Source organism: Salvelinus sp. IW2-2015, linkage group LG26 (genome assembly GCF_002910315.2).
Source record: "Salvelinus sp. IW2-2015 linkage group LG26, ASM291031v2, whole genome shotgun sequence".
Classification (NCBI taxonomy): Eukaryota; Metazoa; Chordata; class Actinopteri; order Salmoniformes; family Salmonidae; genus Salvelinus; species Salvelinus sp. IW2-2015.
The window spans coordinates 28,861,685-28,877,166 of NC_036866.1; the positions used below are offsets into that span (position 1 = coordinate 28,861,685).

Here is a 15,482-nt window from a genome sequence, read left to right on the forward strand (position 1 = left end):
GCCACCCAAGCCACAGCCTGTTCACCCCGCTACCATCTAGGAGGTGGAGACAGTACAGGTATATCAAAGCTGGGACTGAGAGACTGATAAACATCTCCAGGTCGTCAGACTGTTAAACAATCATTACTAGACAGCTTCCGCCCGTTACCCTGCCCTGAACCTTAGGCACTGTCACTAGCTAGCTAACATCCAGTACTCTACCCTGCACCTGAACCTTGGAGACTGCTGCCCTATATACATAGAGCCATTGAACACTGGTCACTTTAATAATGTTTACATACTGTTTTACCCACGTTATGTTTATATACTGTATTCTAGTTATGGCTCATCCTATATAACTACACCTGTAAACACCTATTCATATAATGTCTATACACAGCATTTATATGTATACATATTTATATTCCAAACTCTGACATGCTCGTTCTGTTATTGCTCGCTCTGATATTTCTTGATTACATTTTTTATATGTTTTTTAATTTTGTGTATTGTTATTGTTAGATATTACTGCACTGTTTGAATTAGAAACATAAGCATTTCACTGCACCCGCAAATCTGTGTTTTATTTTTATTTAACCTTTATTTAACTACGCAAGTCAGTTAAGAACAAATTCTTATTTACAATGACGGCCTACCCCGGCCAAAACCGGACGACGCTGGGCCAATTGTGTGCCTCCCCATGGGACTCACAATTACGGCCGGATGTGATACAGCCTGGATTCGAACCAGGGACTGTAGTGACAGCTCTTGCACTGAGATGTAGTGGCTTAGACCGCTGCGCCACTCGTCAACTGTTTCTTGGTGTACGCGACCAATAAACTTTGATTTGATTTATACTCACACCAGCCTGTCACCACCTGGGTATCACTCTGTGTGTGTTTGTGCCCCCTGTTCCATTCCTCCGTAACTGAATCATTTTTATCTCCCTAGCCTTTATACTACTATCATCCAGCACTTCCCCTCCCCCTTCTCTCCCTCCCTAAGTGTGTCTCTGCTGTTACTTCAGCTAACAGCCTCTCCTCGGGTAGACACCTGATACCCAGACAGATGCTGCTTCCTCCTCACTAAAACCCAATAATGTGTGTGTGTGTCTTTACCCTCTGACCTCTGTCTCCTGCCCCCTACAGGTTTATCCCCAGACATGTGGATGAGTTGGAGCTGGATGTGGATGACCCTCTATATGTCGAGGAAGAGGAGGATGACTACTGGTACAGAGGCTACAACATGCGGACGGGAGAGAGGGGGATATTCCCAGCCTTCTACGCCCATGAGGTCATAGGGCAGTCCAAGGAGATAATGGGTGAGTAGAATATTAGGGGGCAGGTAGCCTAGCAGTTAGAGCATTGGGCCAGTAACTGGAAGGCTGACCCTGCAAAACAACACATTTTACTGCACCTATCCCATGTATGTTACAATATTTTATATTCATGTCTGGTAGGAGAACAGTTCTACTGGAAAATTCTATACTGAGTATGTCAAGTGTTTCATCACTGGAGACACATAACCTGAATGTCAATAAGATAAAATCCTTCCCATCTGATGTCATCTCCTGTGTGTGCACTTCCTGTAGGAATGAAGAAGAACCCAGCCTGGATGGACAGTTTCAGTGTTCAGTTCCTGGGTTCTGTGGAGGTGCCCTATCACCAAGGCAATGGCATCCTCTGTGCTGCCATGCAAAAGGTAAACAGGAAATGCATCACTCTGGGTTTGGTGAACCTACAGGTCATAGGGTCCTCAATAGTCTGAATGAGACAGTGTTTAAATAATAAAGTTGATCAGTATTGAACTCTCTCTTTCTTCTCTGTCAGATTGCGATAGCGAGGAAGCGGACGGTCCATTTGCGGCCCCCCTCTCTGTGTGAGCTGGAGATCAGTCTACAAGGGGTTAAACTGGTGATGAGCCTGGAGGATGAATACGACACTATGGATGAGGTGAGATATAAAGGGTTGAGAGATGGGGAGGAGTGTAAGTAAGGGGTGCAGGGGAAGGGCGGGAGGGTAAGGGATGAGTGCAACAAATGTTATAAAAATGGCAGACACTCTTGAGCAACTGTAGTGCATTCAAAAGGAGGCTGAAACGACCACATAGTATGAGCATCTCTCTCTCATTTTCAATTTCAATTTAAGGGACTTTATTGGCATGGGAAACATATGTTTACATTGCCAAAGCAAGTGAAATAGATAATAAACAAAAGTGAAATAAACAAATTAAAAGAAAACATTACTCTCACAAAAGTTCCAAAAGTATAAAGACATTTCAAATGTCATATTATGTCTATATACAGTGTTGTAATAATGTGCAAATAGATCAAGTACAAAGGGGGAAGTAAGTAAACATATAGGTTGTATTTACAATGGTGTTTGTTCTTCATTGGTTGATCTTTCACAAATCTTGCTGCTGTGATGGCATGCTGTGGTATTGGGAGTTTGGGAGTTTATCAAAATTGGATTTGTTTTCAAATTCTTTGTGGGTCTGTATTCTGATGGAAATATGTGTATCTAATATGGTCATACATTTGGCAAGAGCTTAGGAAGTGCAGCTCAGTTTCCACCTCATTTTGTGGGCGGTGCGCAGATAGCCTGTCTTCCCTTGAGAGCCAGGTCTGCCTTTGGCGGCCTTTCTCAATAGCAAGATTCCCTTAATTTTTGGTCAGTCACAGTGTTCAGGTATTCTGCCACTGTGTACTCTCTGTTTAGGGGCAAATAGCATTCTAGTTTGCTCTGTTTTTTTTAGTTTTCTCATGATTTGGTTGGGTCTAATTGTGTTGCTGTCCTCTCTCTCCAGTTTGACAGATGTAGTCACTTCTTCCAGATGAAGAACATCTCTTTCTGTGGATGCCATCCCAAAAACAATTGGTATGAAAATTTATGTTGAGGAAACATTTCATTAGACAATAAAACAGCAAAGAATAAAGGTAAAACATTCAACTTTATTCATTTATCTCACTCCTCAGCTACTTTGGCTTCATTACTAAACACCCCATGCTGAACAGGTTCGCCTGCCACGTCTTTGTCTCCCAGGAGTCAATGCGGCGTGTGGCCGAGAGTGTTGGGTGAGTCACACACAGTACTTCAGTCTCCCTTTCACACACCCATCTCTGCTATAGGACACACTTTGGAGTATGATTCTCAATCCCCTTTAAGCTGTGCATGTAAACCTAGGCATGTAGAGCCTCTCCACAGCAATATTTGTTTTATTGAAGTTGCAGTAAGGCATTGGCTGTGCCCCCGTAGTGATGACCAAAAAATATGCATAATCATGTTTTTCTATACTGAACAAAAATATAAACGCAACATGTTAACTGTGTGTCCCATGTTTCATGAGCTGAAATAAAAGATCACATGCACATCACACGCACAAAAGCGTATTTTTCTCAATCTGTGCACAAATGTGTTTATATCCCTGTTTATGAGCATTTCTCCTTTCCCAAGATAATCCATCCACCTGACAGGTGTGGCATATTTAAGAAGCTGATTAAACAGCATGGTCATTACACAGGTGCACTTTGTGCTGGGGACAATAAAAAGCCACTCTAAAATGTGCAGTTTTGTCACGTGCAATTGGCATGCTGACTGCAGGAATGTCCTCGAGCTGTTGTCAAGGAATTGAATGTTAATTTCTCTACCATAAGCCGCCTCCAACATTGTTTTTGAGAATTTGGCAGTACTCCCAACCGGCTTCACAACCGCAGACCATGTGTAACCACCCCAGCCCAGGACCTCCACTTCCGGCTTCTTCCCCTGCGGGTTCATCTAAGACCAACCACCAACACAGCTGATGAAACTGAGGAGTATTTCTGTCTGTGATGAAGCCCTTTTGTGGGGAAAAACTCATTCTGATTGGCTGGGCCAGTCATGTAAAATCCATAGATTAGGGTTTCATGAATTTATTTAAATTGACTGATTTCCTTAAATTAACTGTAACTCAGTAAAATCATTGAAATTGTTGCATTGTATATTTGTGTTCAGTATACATTAACTAACATATTCCTCTGAACTGTATTTTTTTTGCATAATTTGTTTCTAAGTTATAATTACTTACATGCGTTTCCATCCTAGTATTTTTGTCTGCCATCTTCTTGAAGCAACTTTAGACCCTTGGGTTGCAGTTTTGGGAGTTTTGATAACCACTCGAAAGGAAGTCTGCATGTCAAATTACTTAGTTTGGAGGGCCAACTAGAGTGCTGAAAAGGCACTACCCTTCATTCAGTTGAATTGGAAGACCACTCCGACTCGATGTGGCTCGCAGGATAGTGCAAAACTGAGGTGGGGGGGTGGGGGGGGGGGGGGGGGGGTGTATTAGGGTTGAGCCTAACAATGCTTTAGCACTGCTTTATCTCCCAATCTCGGTCATTATTGCTTATATGAAAAACTGTTATACTGTGGTCTGAATAATAATGTTGGAAACCATAGACTACTATACCTATAGTATCAAGCCCTTTAGTTCAGCTGGCATGCTGGAGAGGAGAAGAAAAGTCATTACAAAGTATTGAGTCATTCTCTCAGCCAGAGACAGAGAAAGACAGAGAGAGTGTGTGTGTGAGCTGGGGTTTATAATGTCCGTAGTTCCTGTCCTGTCTTGTCTGAATCAGGCAAATTGGGTTTGAATTATTAAAGATGGCCATGGTTCAAGGTCGACACAGCAAAGCAGAGGGCAGAGCAGGACGGTATGGGCTGGGGAGTCAGGGTTAGTGGACAGAAAGGCTTCAGACATTAATAATGGTATGGGGAAATGTTTACTAAGCTGATGCTCATCTTGGGCTAGAACCATGATGTGAGTCTGGCTGAGACATTATTGCAGGGTGATTTGATTGTGGACATCTGTTTGTTAAGCTACGGCCTTTGTTCTCTGTCTTGCTCTCTAGACGGGCTTTCCAGGAGTATTACCAGGAGCACCTGGAGTACGCCTGCCCCACCGAAGACATCTACCTGGAGTAGAGCAGGCAGGAAGTAGGAAGTGTTGCCATGACAACTATCTCTTCTTCTTGCTGCTGCTTGTGTAGGTTCATCAATCTCACCACCAGAGGGTACTGGTGGCTCTTCTTTCCGTTGTAAAATACTCCATATATACAGTATCCCTCTAAAACTGGAATGTTAATTTCCGTTCTACAGTATGCGACGTGTTTTATTCATTTGACTTATTTATTGATTCATTTGTTTACAAGTTTATTTTCCATCTTCTAGATGGATCGCCTGTTTCTTTTTCTATGATACAGTTCTAGGACTAAGTCTTGGCACCTTATTTTAGATATTATGTATCCTCTTCGGTTTAAAAAACAATAACAACAATGATATTCCTACTGCTATTTCACATGTTCCAATGCATGGCTAGGAGGGTAATGCACACACAATCACACACAGAAAAATTAGGACACACAAATAGCGCAACAATCAAGAGGACATGAAGCATATTATTTGGTCAGGTGTGGTTTGGTGTAAATATGTTTTTGTTCAAAGATCGAAGAAGAGAGAGAGTACAGTGATGTGATTGGTCCGAGCAAACACCTGTATCGTGTACAAGAAATGATGTGTTCTGTAAATATACACATTAGGAACACCTATGTATAGGCAGTAGAGAAATACAGATGACTCATACAAACTATGTAAGTAGCATCCACAACCAATAATCAAACAAGAGGAAGTAGAAAGAAAGAGAGGGATGATGTTTTAGCCCAGTGTTTACCAAATGGTGGGACTTGGACCTATTTCAGAGAGCTTACACTGGTTGTGTTATGTGGCTTATGCCTGGTTCCAATTCTCTTCTCTAGTTCCTTCCCCAGCTTTGAAGTCCACCATTTTTTTATTCATAGTTTGAAAATGTACTGGCGTCAGATCTGAAAGGACTGAGCAGGTGTAAGCGATGTGGTGATGGCCACAGTTAGCCCTTCAATTGAGCTAAATGGAGTTGCCATCAGGAGCTAGGGGAAGGGACTAGGGGCCAAAATGGAATGAAGCCTCAGTTTTGCAATGGAGGCTCTTCATCATATTGGTCATTTTGACATTGAAAGGGTTCTGATTTATGTTGATGATGTTGACCTGATAGTAAGCCCTGCCCACCACGGTCCAGAACAGTCTCAGTAGTCATCTATCATTGGACAACAGCTCCTCTGATCAAATCTCCAAACACAGCAGAGTGGCAGGAAGAGGTTGCTATGGAAACAGGGGGGTGATAACTGTCAGCGCTTTGGGAACAGAGAGGAAGAGAAAAAGAGGAGAGAATCATTCAGCTTCTGGACTTCTAATGGTGCAAATACAGTATTATAGAAACATCCAATGTTATATTCCATTCTATCTGGTCCAACGGTGAAGTGTCCTAATGTACATGTACAGACATAATCAGTCTGAATATCAGGTTGAGGACAGTTGAAGGTCCTCTTCAGGAGAAGCCATAATCCCACGGTTCTGACTGTTCAACACTACTCCCTCACAGGAAGCACTGTTGTACAAGTGGGTGTCGGTCCCTGTTTGAGTTGAGTCCACTGAGAATAAGGCCAGATTGGCCTTGGTTGACTGTACATAAGGCAACAAGGAAAGTAAAGTCATGACATAGATAATGCTGACTAAGAAAGTAGTGGTGCCTTCTCCTGTGTCCTTCTACCTTCTCTTTAAGGTCGATCAAGTCAAAAAGAGGATAGAGTCTAAAAATTAAAGTTTTCAAGATATTGGACTTTCAAGATGTCACCGGCCACATCATCATGATGATGCAAAATGCTGAACAATTATGGAAAAAATACAAAAAGGTAGTTTTTGAGAGGAGTTCCCCTTTAAGTTAGAAAAAGGTTTGATATTGACTTGCCACCATTGAAAGACCGGTAGTTTCTTGGATATAATAGGCTTTGGTCCGACCAACACAGTTTTACAAGTTGACTTTACAATGTCTAATGGCTCATATTCTGCCTGATAAATGTCCTGAGAAGTTGACCTTTCCACATGTACTCCTTGATTTCACTCTTATCATAGGTAATATACAGTACATCGTTTGCGTACTTATAATAGGACATTTTACTTTCTACAGTTGTCTTTTCCAGTTCACATAGCATACAGTATAACATCTAAACAGATGAAGGGAGTAGAGAGGTGGCCAACACAGAATGAATTGAAATAACAGGTGTCATACTGCAATCCCCAATATCAGGTTGAGTATAGAAGACGAGGGATGCTCGTCTACTTCTACTGCTTTTATTCTTCAACGTGTATCAAACAGCAAAAATAAGATCTTGTAGAGGAGAGCATTGTTGATCTGCTGGTGATGAGGAGGCATGGGACCTCCATGGTGACCAGTTTATTATTTGTGAAAGTGGTGTCAGTAGGAGGGGAGAGAGGGTTAAATCTAAATGTGTATCGCTGTCGGTTAGATCCTGTAAATACTATAGAGTCAACAAGATAGTGCTGTGTCCTTTACGTTAAGTATGTTATTGAAATGGAATATGTAAAATAAAAGGGAGACGAATTCAAAAAAGAACCATGAAAACCACGATGGAAAAAGATAAAACATTGTACATTTCCTTTTATTATTTGTTTTAATTTGAGCGTGTTGCCTTTCCATACACGTCTCTACATCAACCACGAAGTTTTGTGAACCACTAAGTTCTTGCTAACTCAGACATTCACCCCACAGACAGGCTTCAGCAGCACTGCTTTTAGGCAAATCTGTGACATTGTTATTAGGGGACACACGTAACGTGTCACCTTTGACCTTGCTGATATCCAATGCCACACCCACTCAAGTGCTGGCCACTCCGCTGATAAAGCAGAGTAGTAGAGATTAACCAATTAAAATAGCTTTCAGAGTCTGCTTTCACACGGGAACTAGAGGTGGGACCAAGTCACTATTATTCGAGTCACTGCAAATCTCAAGTCACAAGGTCCAAATCGAGTCCCAAGTAGAACGGGTTTAGTCTTGAGTCAAGTCCTAGTCTTGCATTCTAAGAGCGAGTCGAGTCACAAGTTTTTTTATGTCTCAAATCAAGTTTTTTTTTTAACTATACAGGCAAAGGCTTGTTTAACTACAAATCTTTGTCTATTTTTTTAGGCTACCAGACAGCCCTTTTCATTATTTTGCTAACAACACATTTTGATTATGTAATAATTTATTTTACCAAATTCCAAATGCAAGCCTTATAAGTAAATTATAAATTTCAAGCAATTTTGACATACCAAAACACCAGTAGGCCCGGCCTATGCTAGAAATTGTTGCTTGATACCCCATTGCTGGTGAGCTTGCAAAGTAAACAGTTGATATTCTTGATCATCAGCAAAAAAAAAATGAGATGTATATTAATTTATGACAATCCTCTGTCCCTACAATTTGACGTTTGCACTGCACACGATCCTATATAGCTGTTCAGCAAATCAGCAATCTGTTCGCCAGCTCAGTGGTTTTCTAACTGTGACCCGCAACCCCCAAAAATGAGTGGTTCAAAGTTTGAGACCCCCACGCAAAGGTGCGCACAATCGCTGCTCAAATTTAGCCTATCATTACAGCCAAAAAACGGTGATGCATTTTCAAAACGAAAGATACACAAATAAACTCTGTTTTACACCTGCATTTTGAGCTGAAAGTCATTCAAGTTAGCTGTCGATATCAACTAGGGATATCATGTCACAGTGACCACGTTTACATGCACACCAATATCCCGTTATTATTCGGGATACTCAAGTATTCTGTTTTTGAGATGGTGCATATAAACATCATATCCCAATTACAATAACCCAAAAAAGCTTGTGTCCTGGTTATGAGAAACCCAGATAAAATGCCTGGGATATGCTGATCTTAGATGGGAGGTAAACAACTTATACCCTTTACTGTTGTTTTTCGCTGTCTGTGCAGGCTCAGTTGCACATATCATGGGTTTTGTGCAGTCTATGGTGTTCTGCGATAATGTTTTCATCTGATTGTCAAATCACTTCAAAAGGTGGGCTACCTGTGCAGTTCAATCCACCATAATTCCATCATTTATTTTGCCCCTACTCCATACTGGACCGTATAGCCTACTAGCTACATTCACCACTCATTTAGACAACTTTCTGCTTATAATTTCTGACATTTGGTAGGCCATATTATAATTTCCAGTATTTGGTAGGCCATATTATAATTTACTACATTTGGTAGGCCAATTGTTTGTCAACTATGGTTAGATAGGCCTACATGCAGCTTCTCTTGTCATAAATTGTTGCCCCAGAAGACTAAATAAAGTAGTGCTCACCAGAATAATGTCTTACATTGATAGAATGAATGTATTAGTAATCTAGTTAATACCTGTAAAGTTGTCTGTTTTGTTTATAGACCTGGAAGAAAATGCAACAACTCCAAAGCAGTGGAAAGATTGGTCCTGTGCAAAATGTAAAAATGTAATCATTTTGACTGGTTTTAAGGAAAAGAAAAGCTGAGAAAACAATTAAACACATTTCTGATAAGACTTCAATTTGGCTTGGGTGCATATGTCTGCTTGCATTAGTGTCAAAGATAACACATTACCCTGGTATTTGTATTTTCTCGAGATGCTGAAAGAAAMAAATAATATTTCTCCACTCCTGTTCCCATGACGAAATTAACATTTGTTGTATATTTTTACTGCAATAAATGCATAATTCTGAAGGGGTTAATATTTTATTATGCTATATGTTGTGGGTATAATTTGTGGAACGTTCCAACATGAATCTGTTCCAAAAACTTCGTAAAGTACAAGGATGCCAACAAACAACGCATACAAAGTAGCATGATCAATTCACCTAGCTAACTAGCTGCCAAATAGGCATCAACTCACCACATATATTATTCTTAATGTTTGTCCATAGGCTACCAGATCGAGGATAGACATTTTTCTGAATAAATGTGGTGAGTGAAAAACTTAACTGCCAACAACCTACCCGGTATCTTATTCTGCCGCTATAGAACTTTGAATGCGTTGTGTGTTGGCAACCTCGTTATTTACAAAGTTGTTGGAACGTTCCACAAATTATACTCACCCCGCTACATGTGAGAGGTAATAGGCCTACAGTCAGTGTCCATATTTCAGTTACTATCCCATTTAGCCCATATTAATTTAAATGAGGAATATTCTGTTTATTCATGGTTACTCATGAGCGGGATATCAAAGGTGCATGTAAAGAACCGAATAAGACTTTAAGCGGGATATGAGCTACTATCCGGACTACTGTGCGCATGTAAACGTGGTCATTGTCACTTCGCTGGAGTCCAGAGCTAGCAGGATCATATGGCCTACCTGTATGCAGCAGAGGTTGCGGGGTCGGATGGAAAGCATGATCTGTCTGTAGCCTTTTTCTTCCTCACAAATAAGTAATTAATTCGCCAGAATATGTTACATCTTCATCCCATAAGTATTGAAGGTAGTGTGATGTTACCACTGAGCTGTATAATTATAACCCACCCAAACTAAGCCATATCGGAAATTTGAAAATTATAAATGAAATCACCAGGTAGCCATAGTTGTGGCAAAGATGCGTCCGTAGCAGATTGCTAAACGGTACTCTATATGGATCATATGAATYTAGGCAGGCTACTCTGTTGTTGCTAGGCAAAACCGGAGAAAATTAAACAAGTGCTTTCTGGTCACTATTTGGATGTGTGCGACCGCCTTTGCGCACCAATGCTGATGACTGGACATTGGTCAACAGTCAAGACCCGCAGCTTTTTGGTTCTGAAGCACAGATGAGATGTTTTTAAAATAATTGTTCAATGCCGTAGGCCTATGTTAATGACCACATCGAATAAGCAATTGTATAAATATACAATACAAATGGTAGGCTATATGTAGCCTATTAAAATATGTATAAAAAAATATATATTTTGCCCATTCAGTTTCAACTCCCTAAAACCTCACTACGCTAGCTCACCCGACCTGTGTTGATTGACTTTGCTGGTCCAATCAGAGGGCCATGTGTGCGTTTCACTAGCCAATATGTTTGATTTTTTTTSRAAGTGCGATACTGTCTCTGGCTCTCCACGGAGACAAAACGTTCCAGAACCTGGCCAGATAATCAAGTTATTTTATTTTCTATCAGGCAGAGTCTCAAGTCATCAAATTTGTGAATTGAGTCAAAGTCATGTGACTCGAGTCCACACCTCTGACGGGAACCTATCGCATCTTGACAATGTAGCCCATTGCTTTGAGCTCCAGATGTGTGCCATCTCTTAACTGTACCCGTTTGTTTTGTGTCTTTGTTTCTGTCTTGTAACAACTAAATTGAAGTCATTTGAGCTTCCCTAATAGCTAAAGTACACCAACCAACCACCAAGGATCCCCTAGTCATGTATAGCAGCTCAGACATCCAGTTAACACTTAATATACTTTTTTTTTAAATCCATAAACAAACAATATTATTCACTGTATAACTAGAGCATCAGTATGTGACAAAAACACATTAATCTATCTTGTATCATTAGGGGGACTTGTCAAAATTTAAAAGAAAAACAAATAAAAACACTGCCTTGTCATGGGTTTGAACTTATGAATAAACGATATGCTTGATGTCGGGATGCGTCTGACTGTCTCTTTCTTGTGGTTGTGTGACTGTGCTGCTGGATCACAATTTCTATGAATCATCTGTCTAAAGTGCATTTATAGAGTAAAATCCCAACCCCAGTAATAAACTGGTTGGTTTGAGCTCTGAATGCTGATTGGCTTACAGCCGTGGTATATCAGACCGTATACCACAGGTATGACAAAACATTTATTTTTACTGCTCTAATTACATTGGTAACCAGATTATAATAGCAATAAGGCACCTCTGGGTTTTGTGGTGGCCAAAATACAACGGCTAAGGGCTGTATTCAGGCACTAAGAACAGCCCTTCGCTGTCCCTAAGAACAGCCCTTAGCTGTGGTATATTGGCCATACTATATACCACACACCCTCAGGTCTTATTGCTTAAATATGCCACTGTAATTCAAATGTCAACATTAATGCATGATTTAGGTCCAAGTTACAATGTTTTTTCTCTGTTTGTGTGTGTGCATTCGTGCAAGTAGAAACATGACCTGACAAGAAAACCCCATCATACAGCACACGTGACTGCTTTCCTGAAAAACGTCACACATCCGCGTTGTCGTTCTGCTGTGCTGTTTGTCGTTTTTGTACTTTTAATAACCGTTTAATCAAAACTCTGCATTTAACACAATTACCAACTTCTTCGTTTTTTCCTCGCTCAACTTTATTCATTCAACTTTTTCCCCCCGGAAACTTTAGTACCTGGATACCAACAACTGAGCCAGGCTACCAAGAGCTCAACTCATACAACGCTCTCTATAGAACTACTAAAGAAAAGTCCTTATTTCCAGTGTGTGTGTGACTCCAATTGTTGGCCAGTACATGCTGTAATTGTATGTTTTGTATCCCACTCGACTACAGACACTGTGGACATGCCCAACACAGCTCTGAGAGGCTACACCAAACATTAACACGCAGCCGGGCCGGTGCGTAGCAAGGAATGAGCTGCCACTGACAACCGACCCAGCCATCACCCATCTCCCTGCGCCTCTCTCGCTCTCCGCGTCCGCGGCCATGGAGGGAGCATCTAAGTCCCCGGCGGCACTAGGAAATGTTTGTTCCCTTGGACTGTCGACGTTCAGCAGTGAAAACTCCTTTGAATCTGCTGGGGACTGCCATGCTAGTAAGTGTTTGATCTACGAGATGTCCGTAGTCACGGGGAAAGGTCCAATGGATACCTTCATTTGTGAAAAATGTTTTGAACTTGATGCAGCTAAAGAAAGGATTATTACTCCTCATGAAGAAATTACAAATTTGACGAAGCGCCTTGAACTGAATAAGGATTCCATGAGACTATCAAATGCTTCCTATCAAAACATTCAAGAGGATCATAATGGGACCTTCCTGGACTATGATCAATTTCTGCCATTGCACACCTCTACTAGCTTGAACCAGAAAATGGCTGCTCATTGTTCGACTCCAGGTGAGCGTTAATGGATGCGTGTTGGAACCAGAAAGAAGGAGAAGATTCGTTCTCGGCACGCCTGCCTTCTTCACGCGTCTGGACTTAAGACTTTCAAATCGCTTTGAGCGCCTGTACCAGCTGTTTTCTGCCGGGGACTTGGGTGTTCCCTCCATGGCTGTGGATGTCCCTCCAGCTACCTCTCCCTGTCCTAGTCAATCAACTGCCTGGGCACAGCCTGGACCACCACGGCCCCCCTCCATTGGGCCGTGCTCTCTGGTTCAGAGCTCTGTCCGTTTGGCTGTTGGAACTCCCTACAGGCAGCCGGCGTGGCCTACAGGCAGCCGGCGTCTCAGGAGTCCTCTTCTCATGTGWGTTCTGGCCTCGCAATCAGCTTCGAGACACGACAGAGTTTGGATCATTCCGGCTATTGTGATAGGGAGTTCCATGGTGAGGCATATATCTGTACCGGGCGCAAAGACTGTGTTTTCCTGGTGTAAAAGTTCAGGAGATCACCAGGTTGCTTCCTGAGGCTTTGCGTCAGTCACCGGTGGCTGATACTGTCATGGTTCATGTGGGGTCGAATGACACATGAACAGCTGAAGATTGATTTTAAAGAACTGATTGGGTCACTACTTGACACCAACAAGCACCCCACAATATCTGGCCCTCTGCCCTCCATATATCGTGCCATTGAACGGTTCAGCAGACTTTTAGCCTTCCATAACTGTCTATGAGACTATTGCAGTTCTGTGGGTGTAACATTTATTGACAAAGTTATTTGGGTTCCTGGATCCTTTCACAGCATTATAAGGCTGCGTTGAGACAATGACTTATCAATGACCCAATCCCAGCTCATTTAATCCCTACCATTGTGTCGCTGTATTGTCATAATACTTCAGCAAATGTACATTCCCAGGGGCATTGGAAGACACAGTGTAAGTAACTTAATTTATGTCCCTCTTACTGCCCTGAATAACTCTGCTGATCCTACGGCTATTGTGTGCAGTAATCATATGACTATGAACCAGAGTTACACTGTTAGCACTGAGGTGGTGTGCCCTAGTAGGAAGTCCACTGTGTGCAGCTCATCCTGCACTAACATAAATAACCTGAGCATGTCTACCTTTGCTAAGCTTCCCAGTAAAGCAATAAAAACATTCATGCATCCCAGAAAAGTGTTAAAAATAGCCCACATTAACATATGTAGCTTAAGAAACAAGGTTCATGAAGTCAATAATTTGCTAGTAACAGATGACATTGATATTCTGACAATCTCTGAAACTCACTTAGATAGTACCTTTGATGATACAGTGGTAGCAATACATGTTTGTAATATCTACAGAAAAGACAGGAATGCCAAAGGTGGAGGTGTGGCCAAAACCTAGGAAGAAACCTAGAGGGGATCCAGTCTATGAGGGGTGGCCAGCCCTCTACTGGCTGTGCCGGGTGGAGATTATAACAGAACATGGCCAAGATGTTCAAATGTTCATAGATGACCAGCAGGGTCAAATAATAATAATCACAGTGATTGTAGAGGGTGCAACAGGTCAGCACCTCAGGAGTAAATGTCAGTTGGCTTTTCATAGCCGATCATTCAGAGTATTTCTACCGCTCTTGCTGTCTCTGGAGAGTTGAAAACACCCGGTCTGGGACAAGGTAGCACTTCTGGTGAACGGGTCAGGGTTCCATAGCCGCAGGCAGAACAGTTGAAACAGGAGCAGCAGCATGACCATGACTGTGGACAGCAAAGAGTCATCAGGCCAGGTAGTCCTGAGGCATGGTCTTGGGCTCAGGTCCTCTGAGAGAAAGAAAGAAAGAAAGAGAGAGAGAGAGAGAGAGAGAGAGAGAGAGAGAAAGAAAGAAAAAGAGAGAGAGAGAGAATTAGAGAGAGCATACTTAAATTCACACAGGACACCGGATAAGACAGGATAAATACTCCAGATATAACAGACTGACCCTAGCCCCCCGACACATAAACTATTGCAGCATAAATACATGTTGAATGCACTGAGTTGTCTGTTTGAACTACTGGCACACAGCCCGGACACCCATGCATACCCCACAAGACATGCCACCAGAGGTCTCTTCACCGTCCCCAAGTCCAGAACAGACTAAGGGAGGCGCACAGTACTCCATAGAGCCATGACTACATGGAACTCTATTCCACATCAAGTAACTCATGCAAGCAGTAAAATTTGATTTAAAAAAACAGATAGAAAAACACCTTATGGAACAGTGGGGACTGTGAAGCAACACAAACATAGGCACAGACACATGCATACAAACACACAATAACATACAGTGGTTCTTCCTGTAAAATTTGCCGCGGAATTCTGTAAAATCCATTTCCTGAGATTTTCCATTCACTTTCTGACTTTGTACAATTTGTTTACATGAAGTTGTTCCTCATGAAAAAGTATTATAGTGTACTTAAATAGCATTAATACTAGTATTCACTGTAGTGTTTTCACAGACTTTACTGTAGTATTCACTGCAGTGTTTTGTGGACTTTAGTGAATACTGGAGTATTTCCTTTAGTATACTGTAGTATTGACAGTTAACTTTATT

General features: G+C 41.7%; 2 protein-coding genes and 1 long non-coding RNA gene across 5 annotated transcripts in view; 1 reads left to right on the plus strand and 2 right to left on the minus strand.

Moving 5' to 3' along the window:
* Positions 1-9,418, plus strand: part of LOC111952262 (C-Jun-amino-terminal kinase-interacting protein 2-like) — a 46,310-nt gene extending 36,892 nt beyond the window's left edge. For 2 of the 3 annotated variants that reach the window (XM_023970811.2, XM_070435230.1), the window contains exons 11-13: positions 2,785-2,855; positions 2,954-3,052; positions 4,865-9,418. In XM_023970811.2, coding sequence (XP_023826579.1) covers positions 2,785-2,855; positions 2,954-3,052; positions 4,865-4,937 — 243 coding nt within the window. In that variant the 3' untranslated portion in view covers positions 4,938-9,418. Of the gene's footprint in view, positions 1-1,127; positions 1,301-1,570; positions 1,681-1,808; positions 1,932-2,784; positions 2,856-2,953; positions 3,053-4,864 lie in introns of all 3 variants that reach the window. The other variant, XM_023970812.2, reaches the window with a different exon arrangement.
* Positions 1-15,482, minus strand: part of LOC139023062 (uncharacterized) — an 870,035-nt gene that overhangs the window by 300,012 nt on the left and 554,541 nt on the right. The gene's annotated exons all lie outside the window — the stretch shown is intronic.
* The window catches only part of LOC111952206 (extracellular sulfatase Sulf-1-like), a 13,179-nt gene continuing 12,366 nt past the window's right edge, over positions 14,670-15,482 (minus strand). Inside the window, exon 4 of the mRNA XM_023970763.2 lies at positions 14,670-14,712. Coding sequence (XP_023826531.2) covers positions 14,670-14,712 — 43 coding nt within the window. The remainder of the gene's footprint in view (positions 14,713-15,482) is intronic.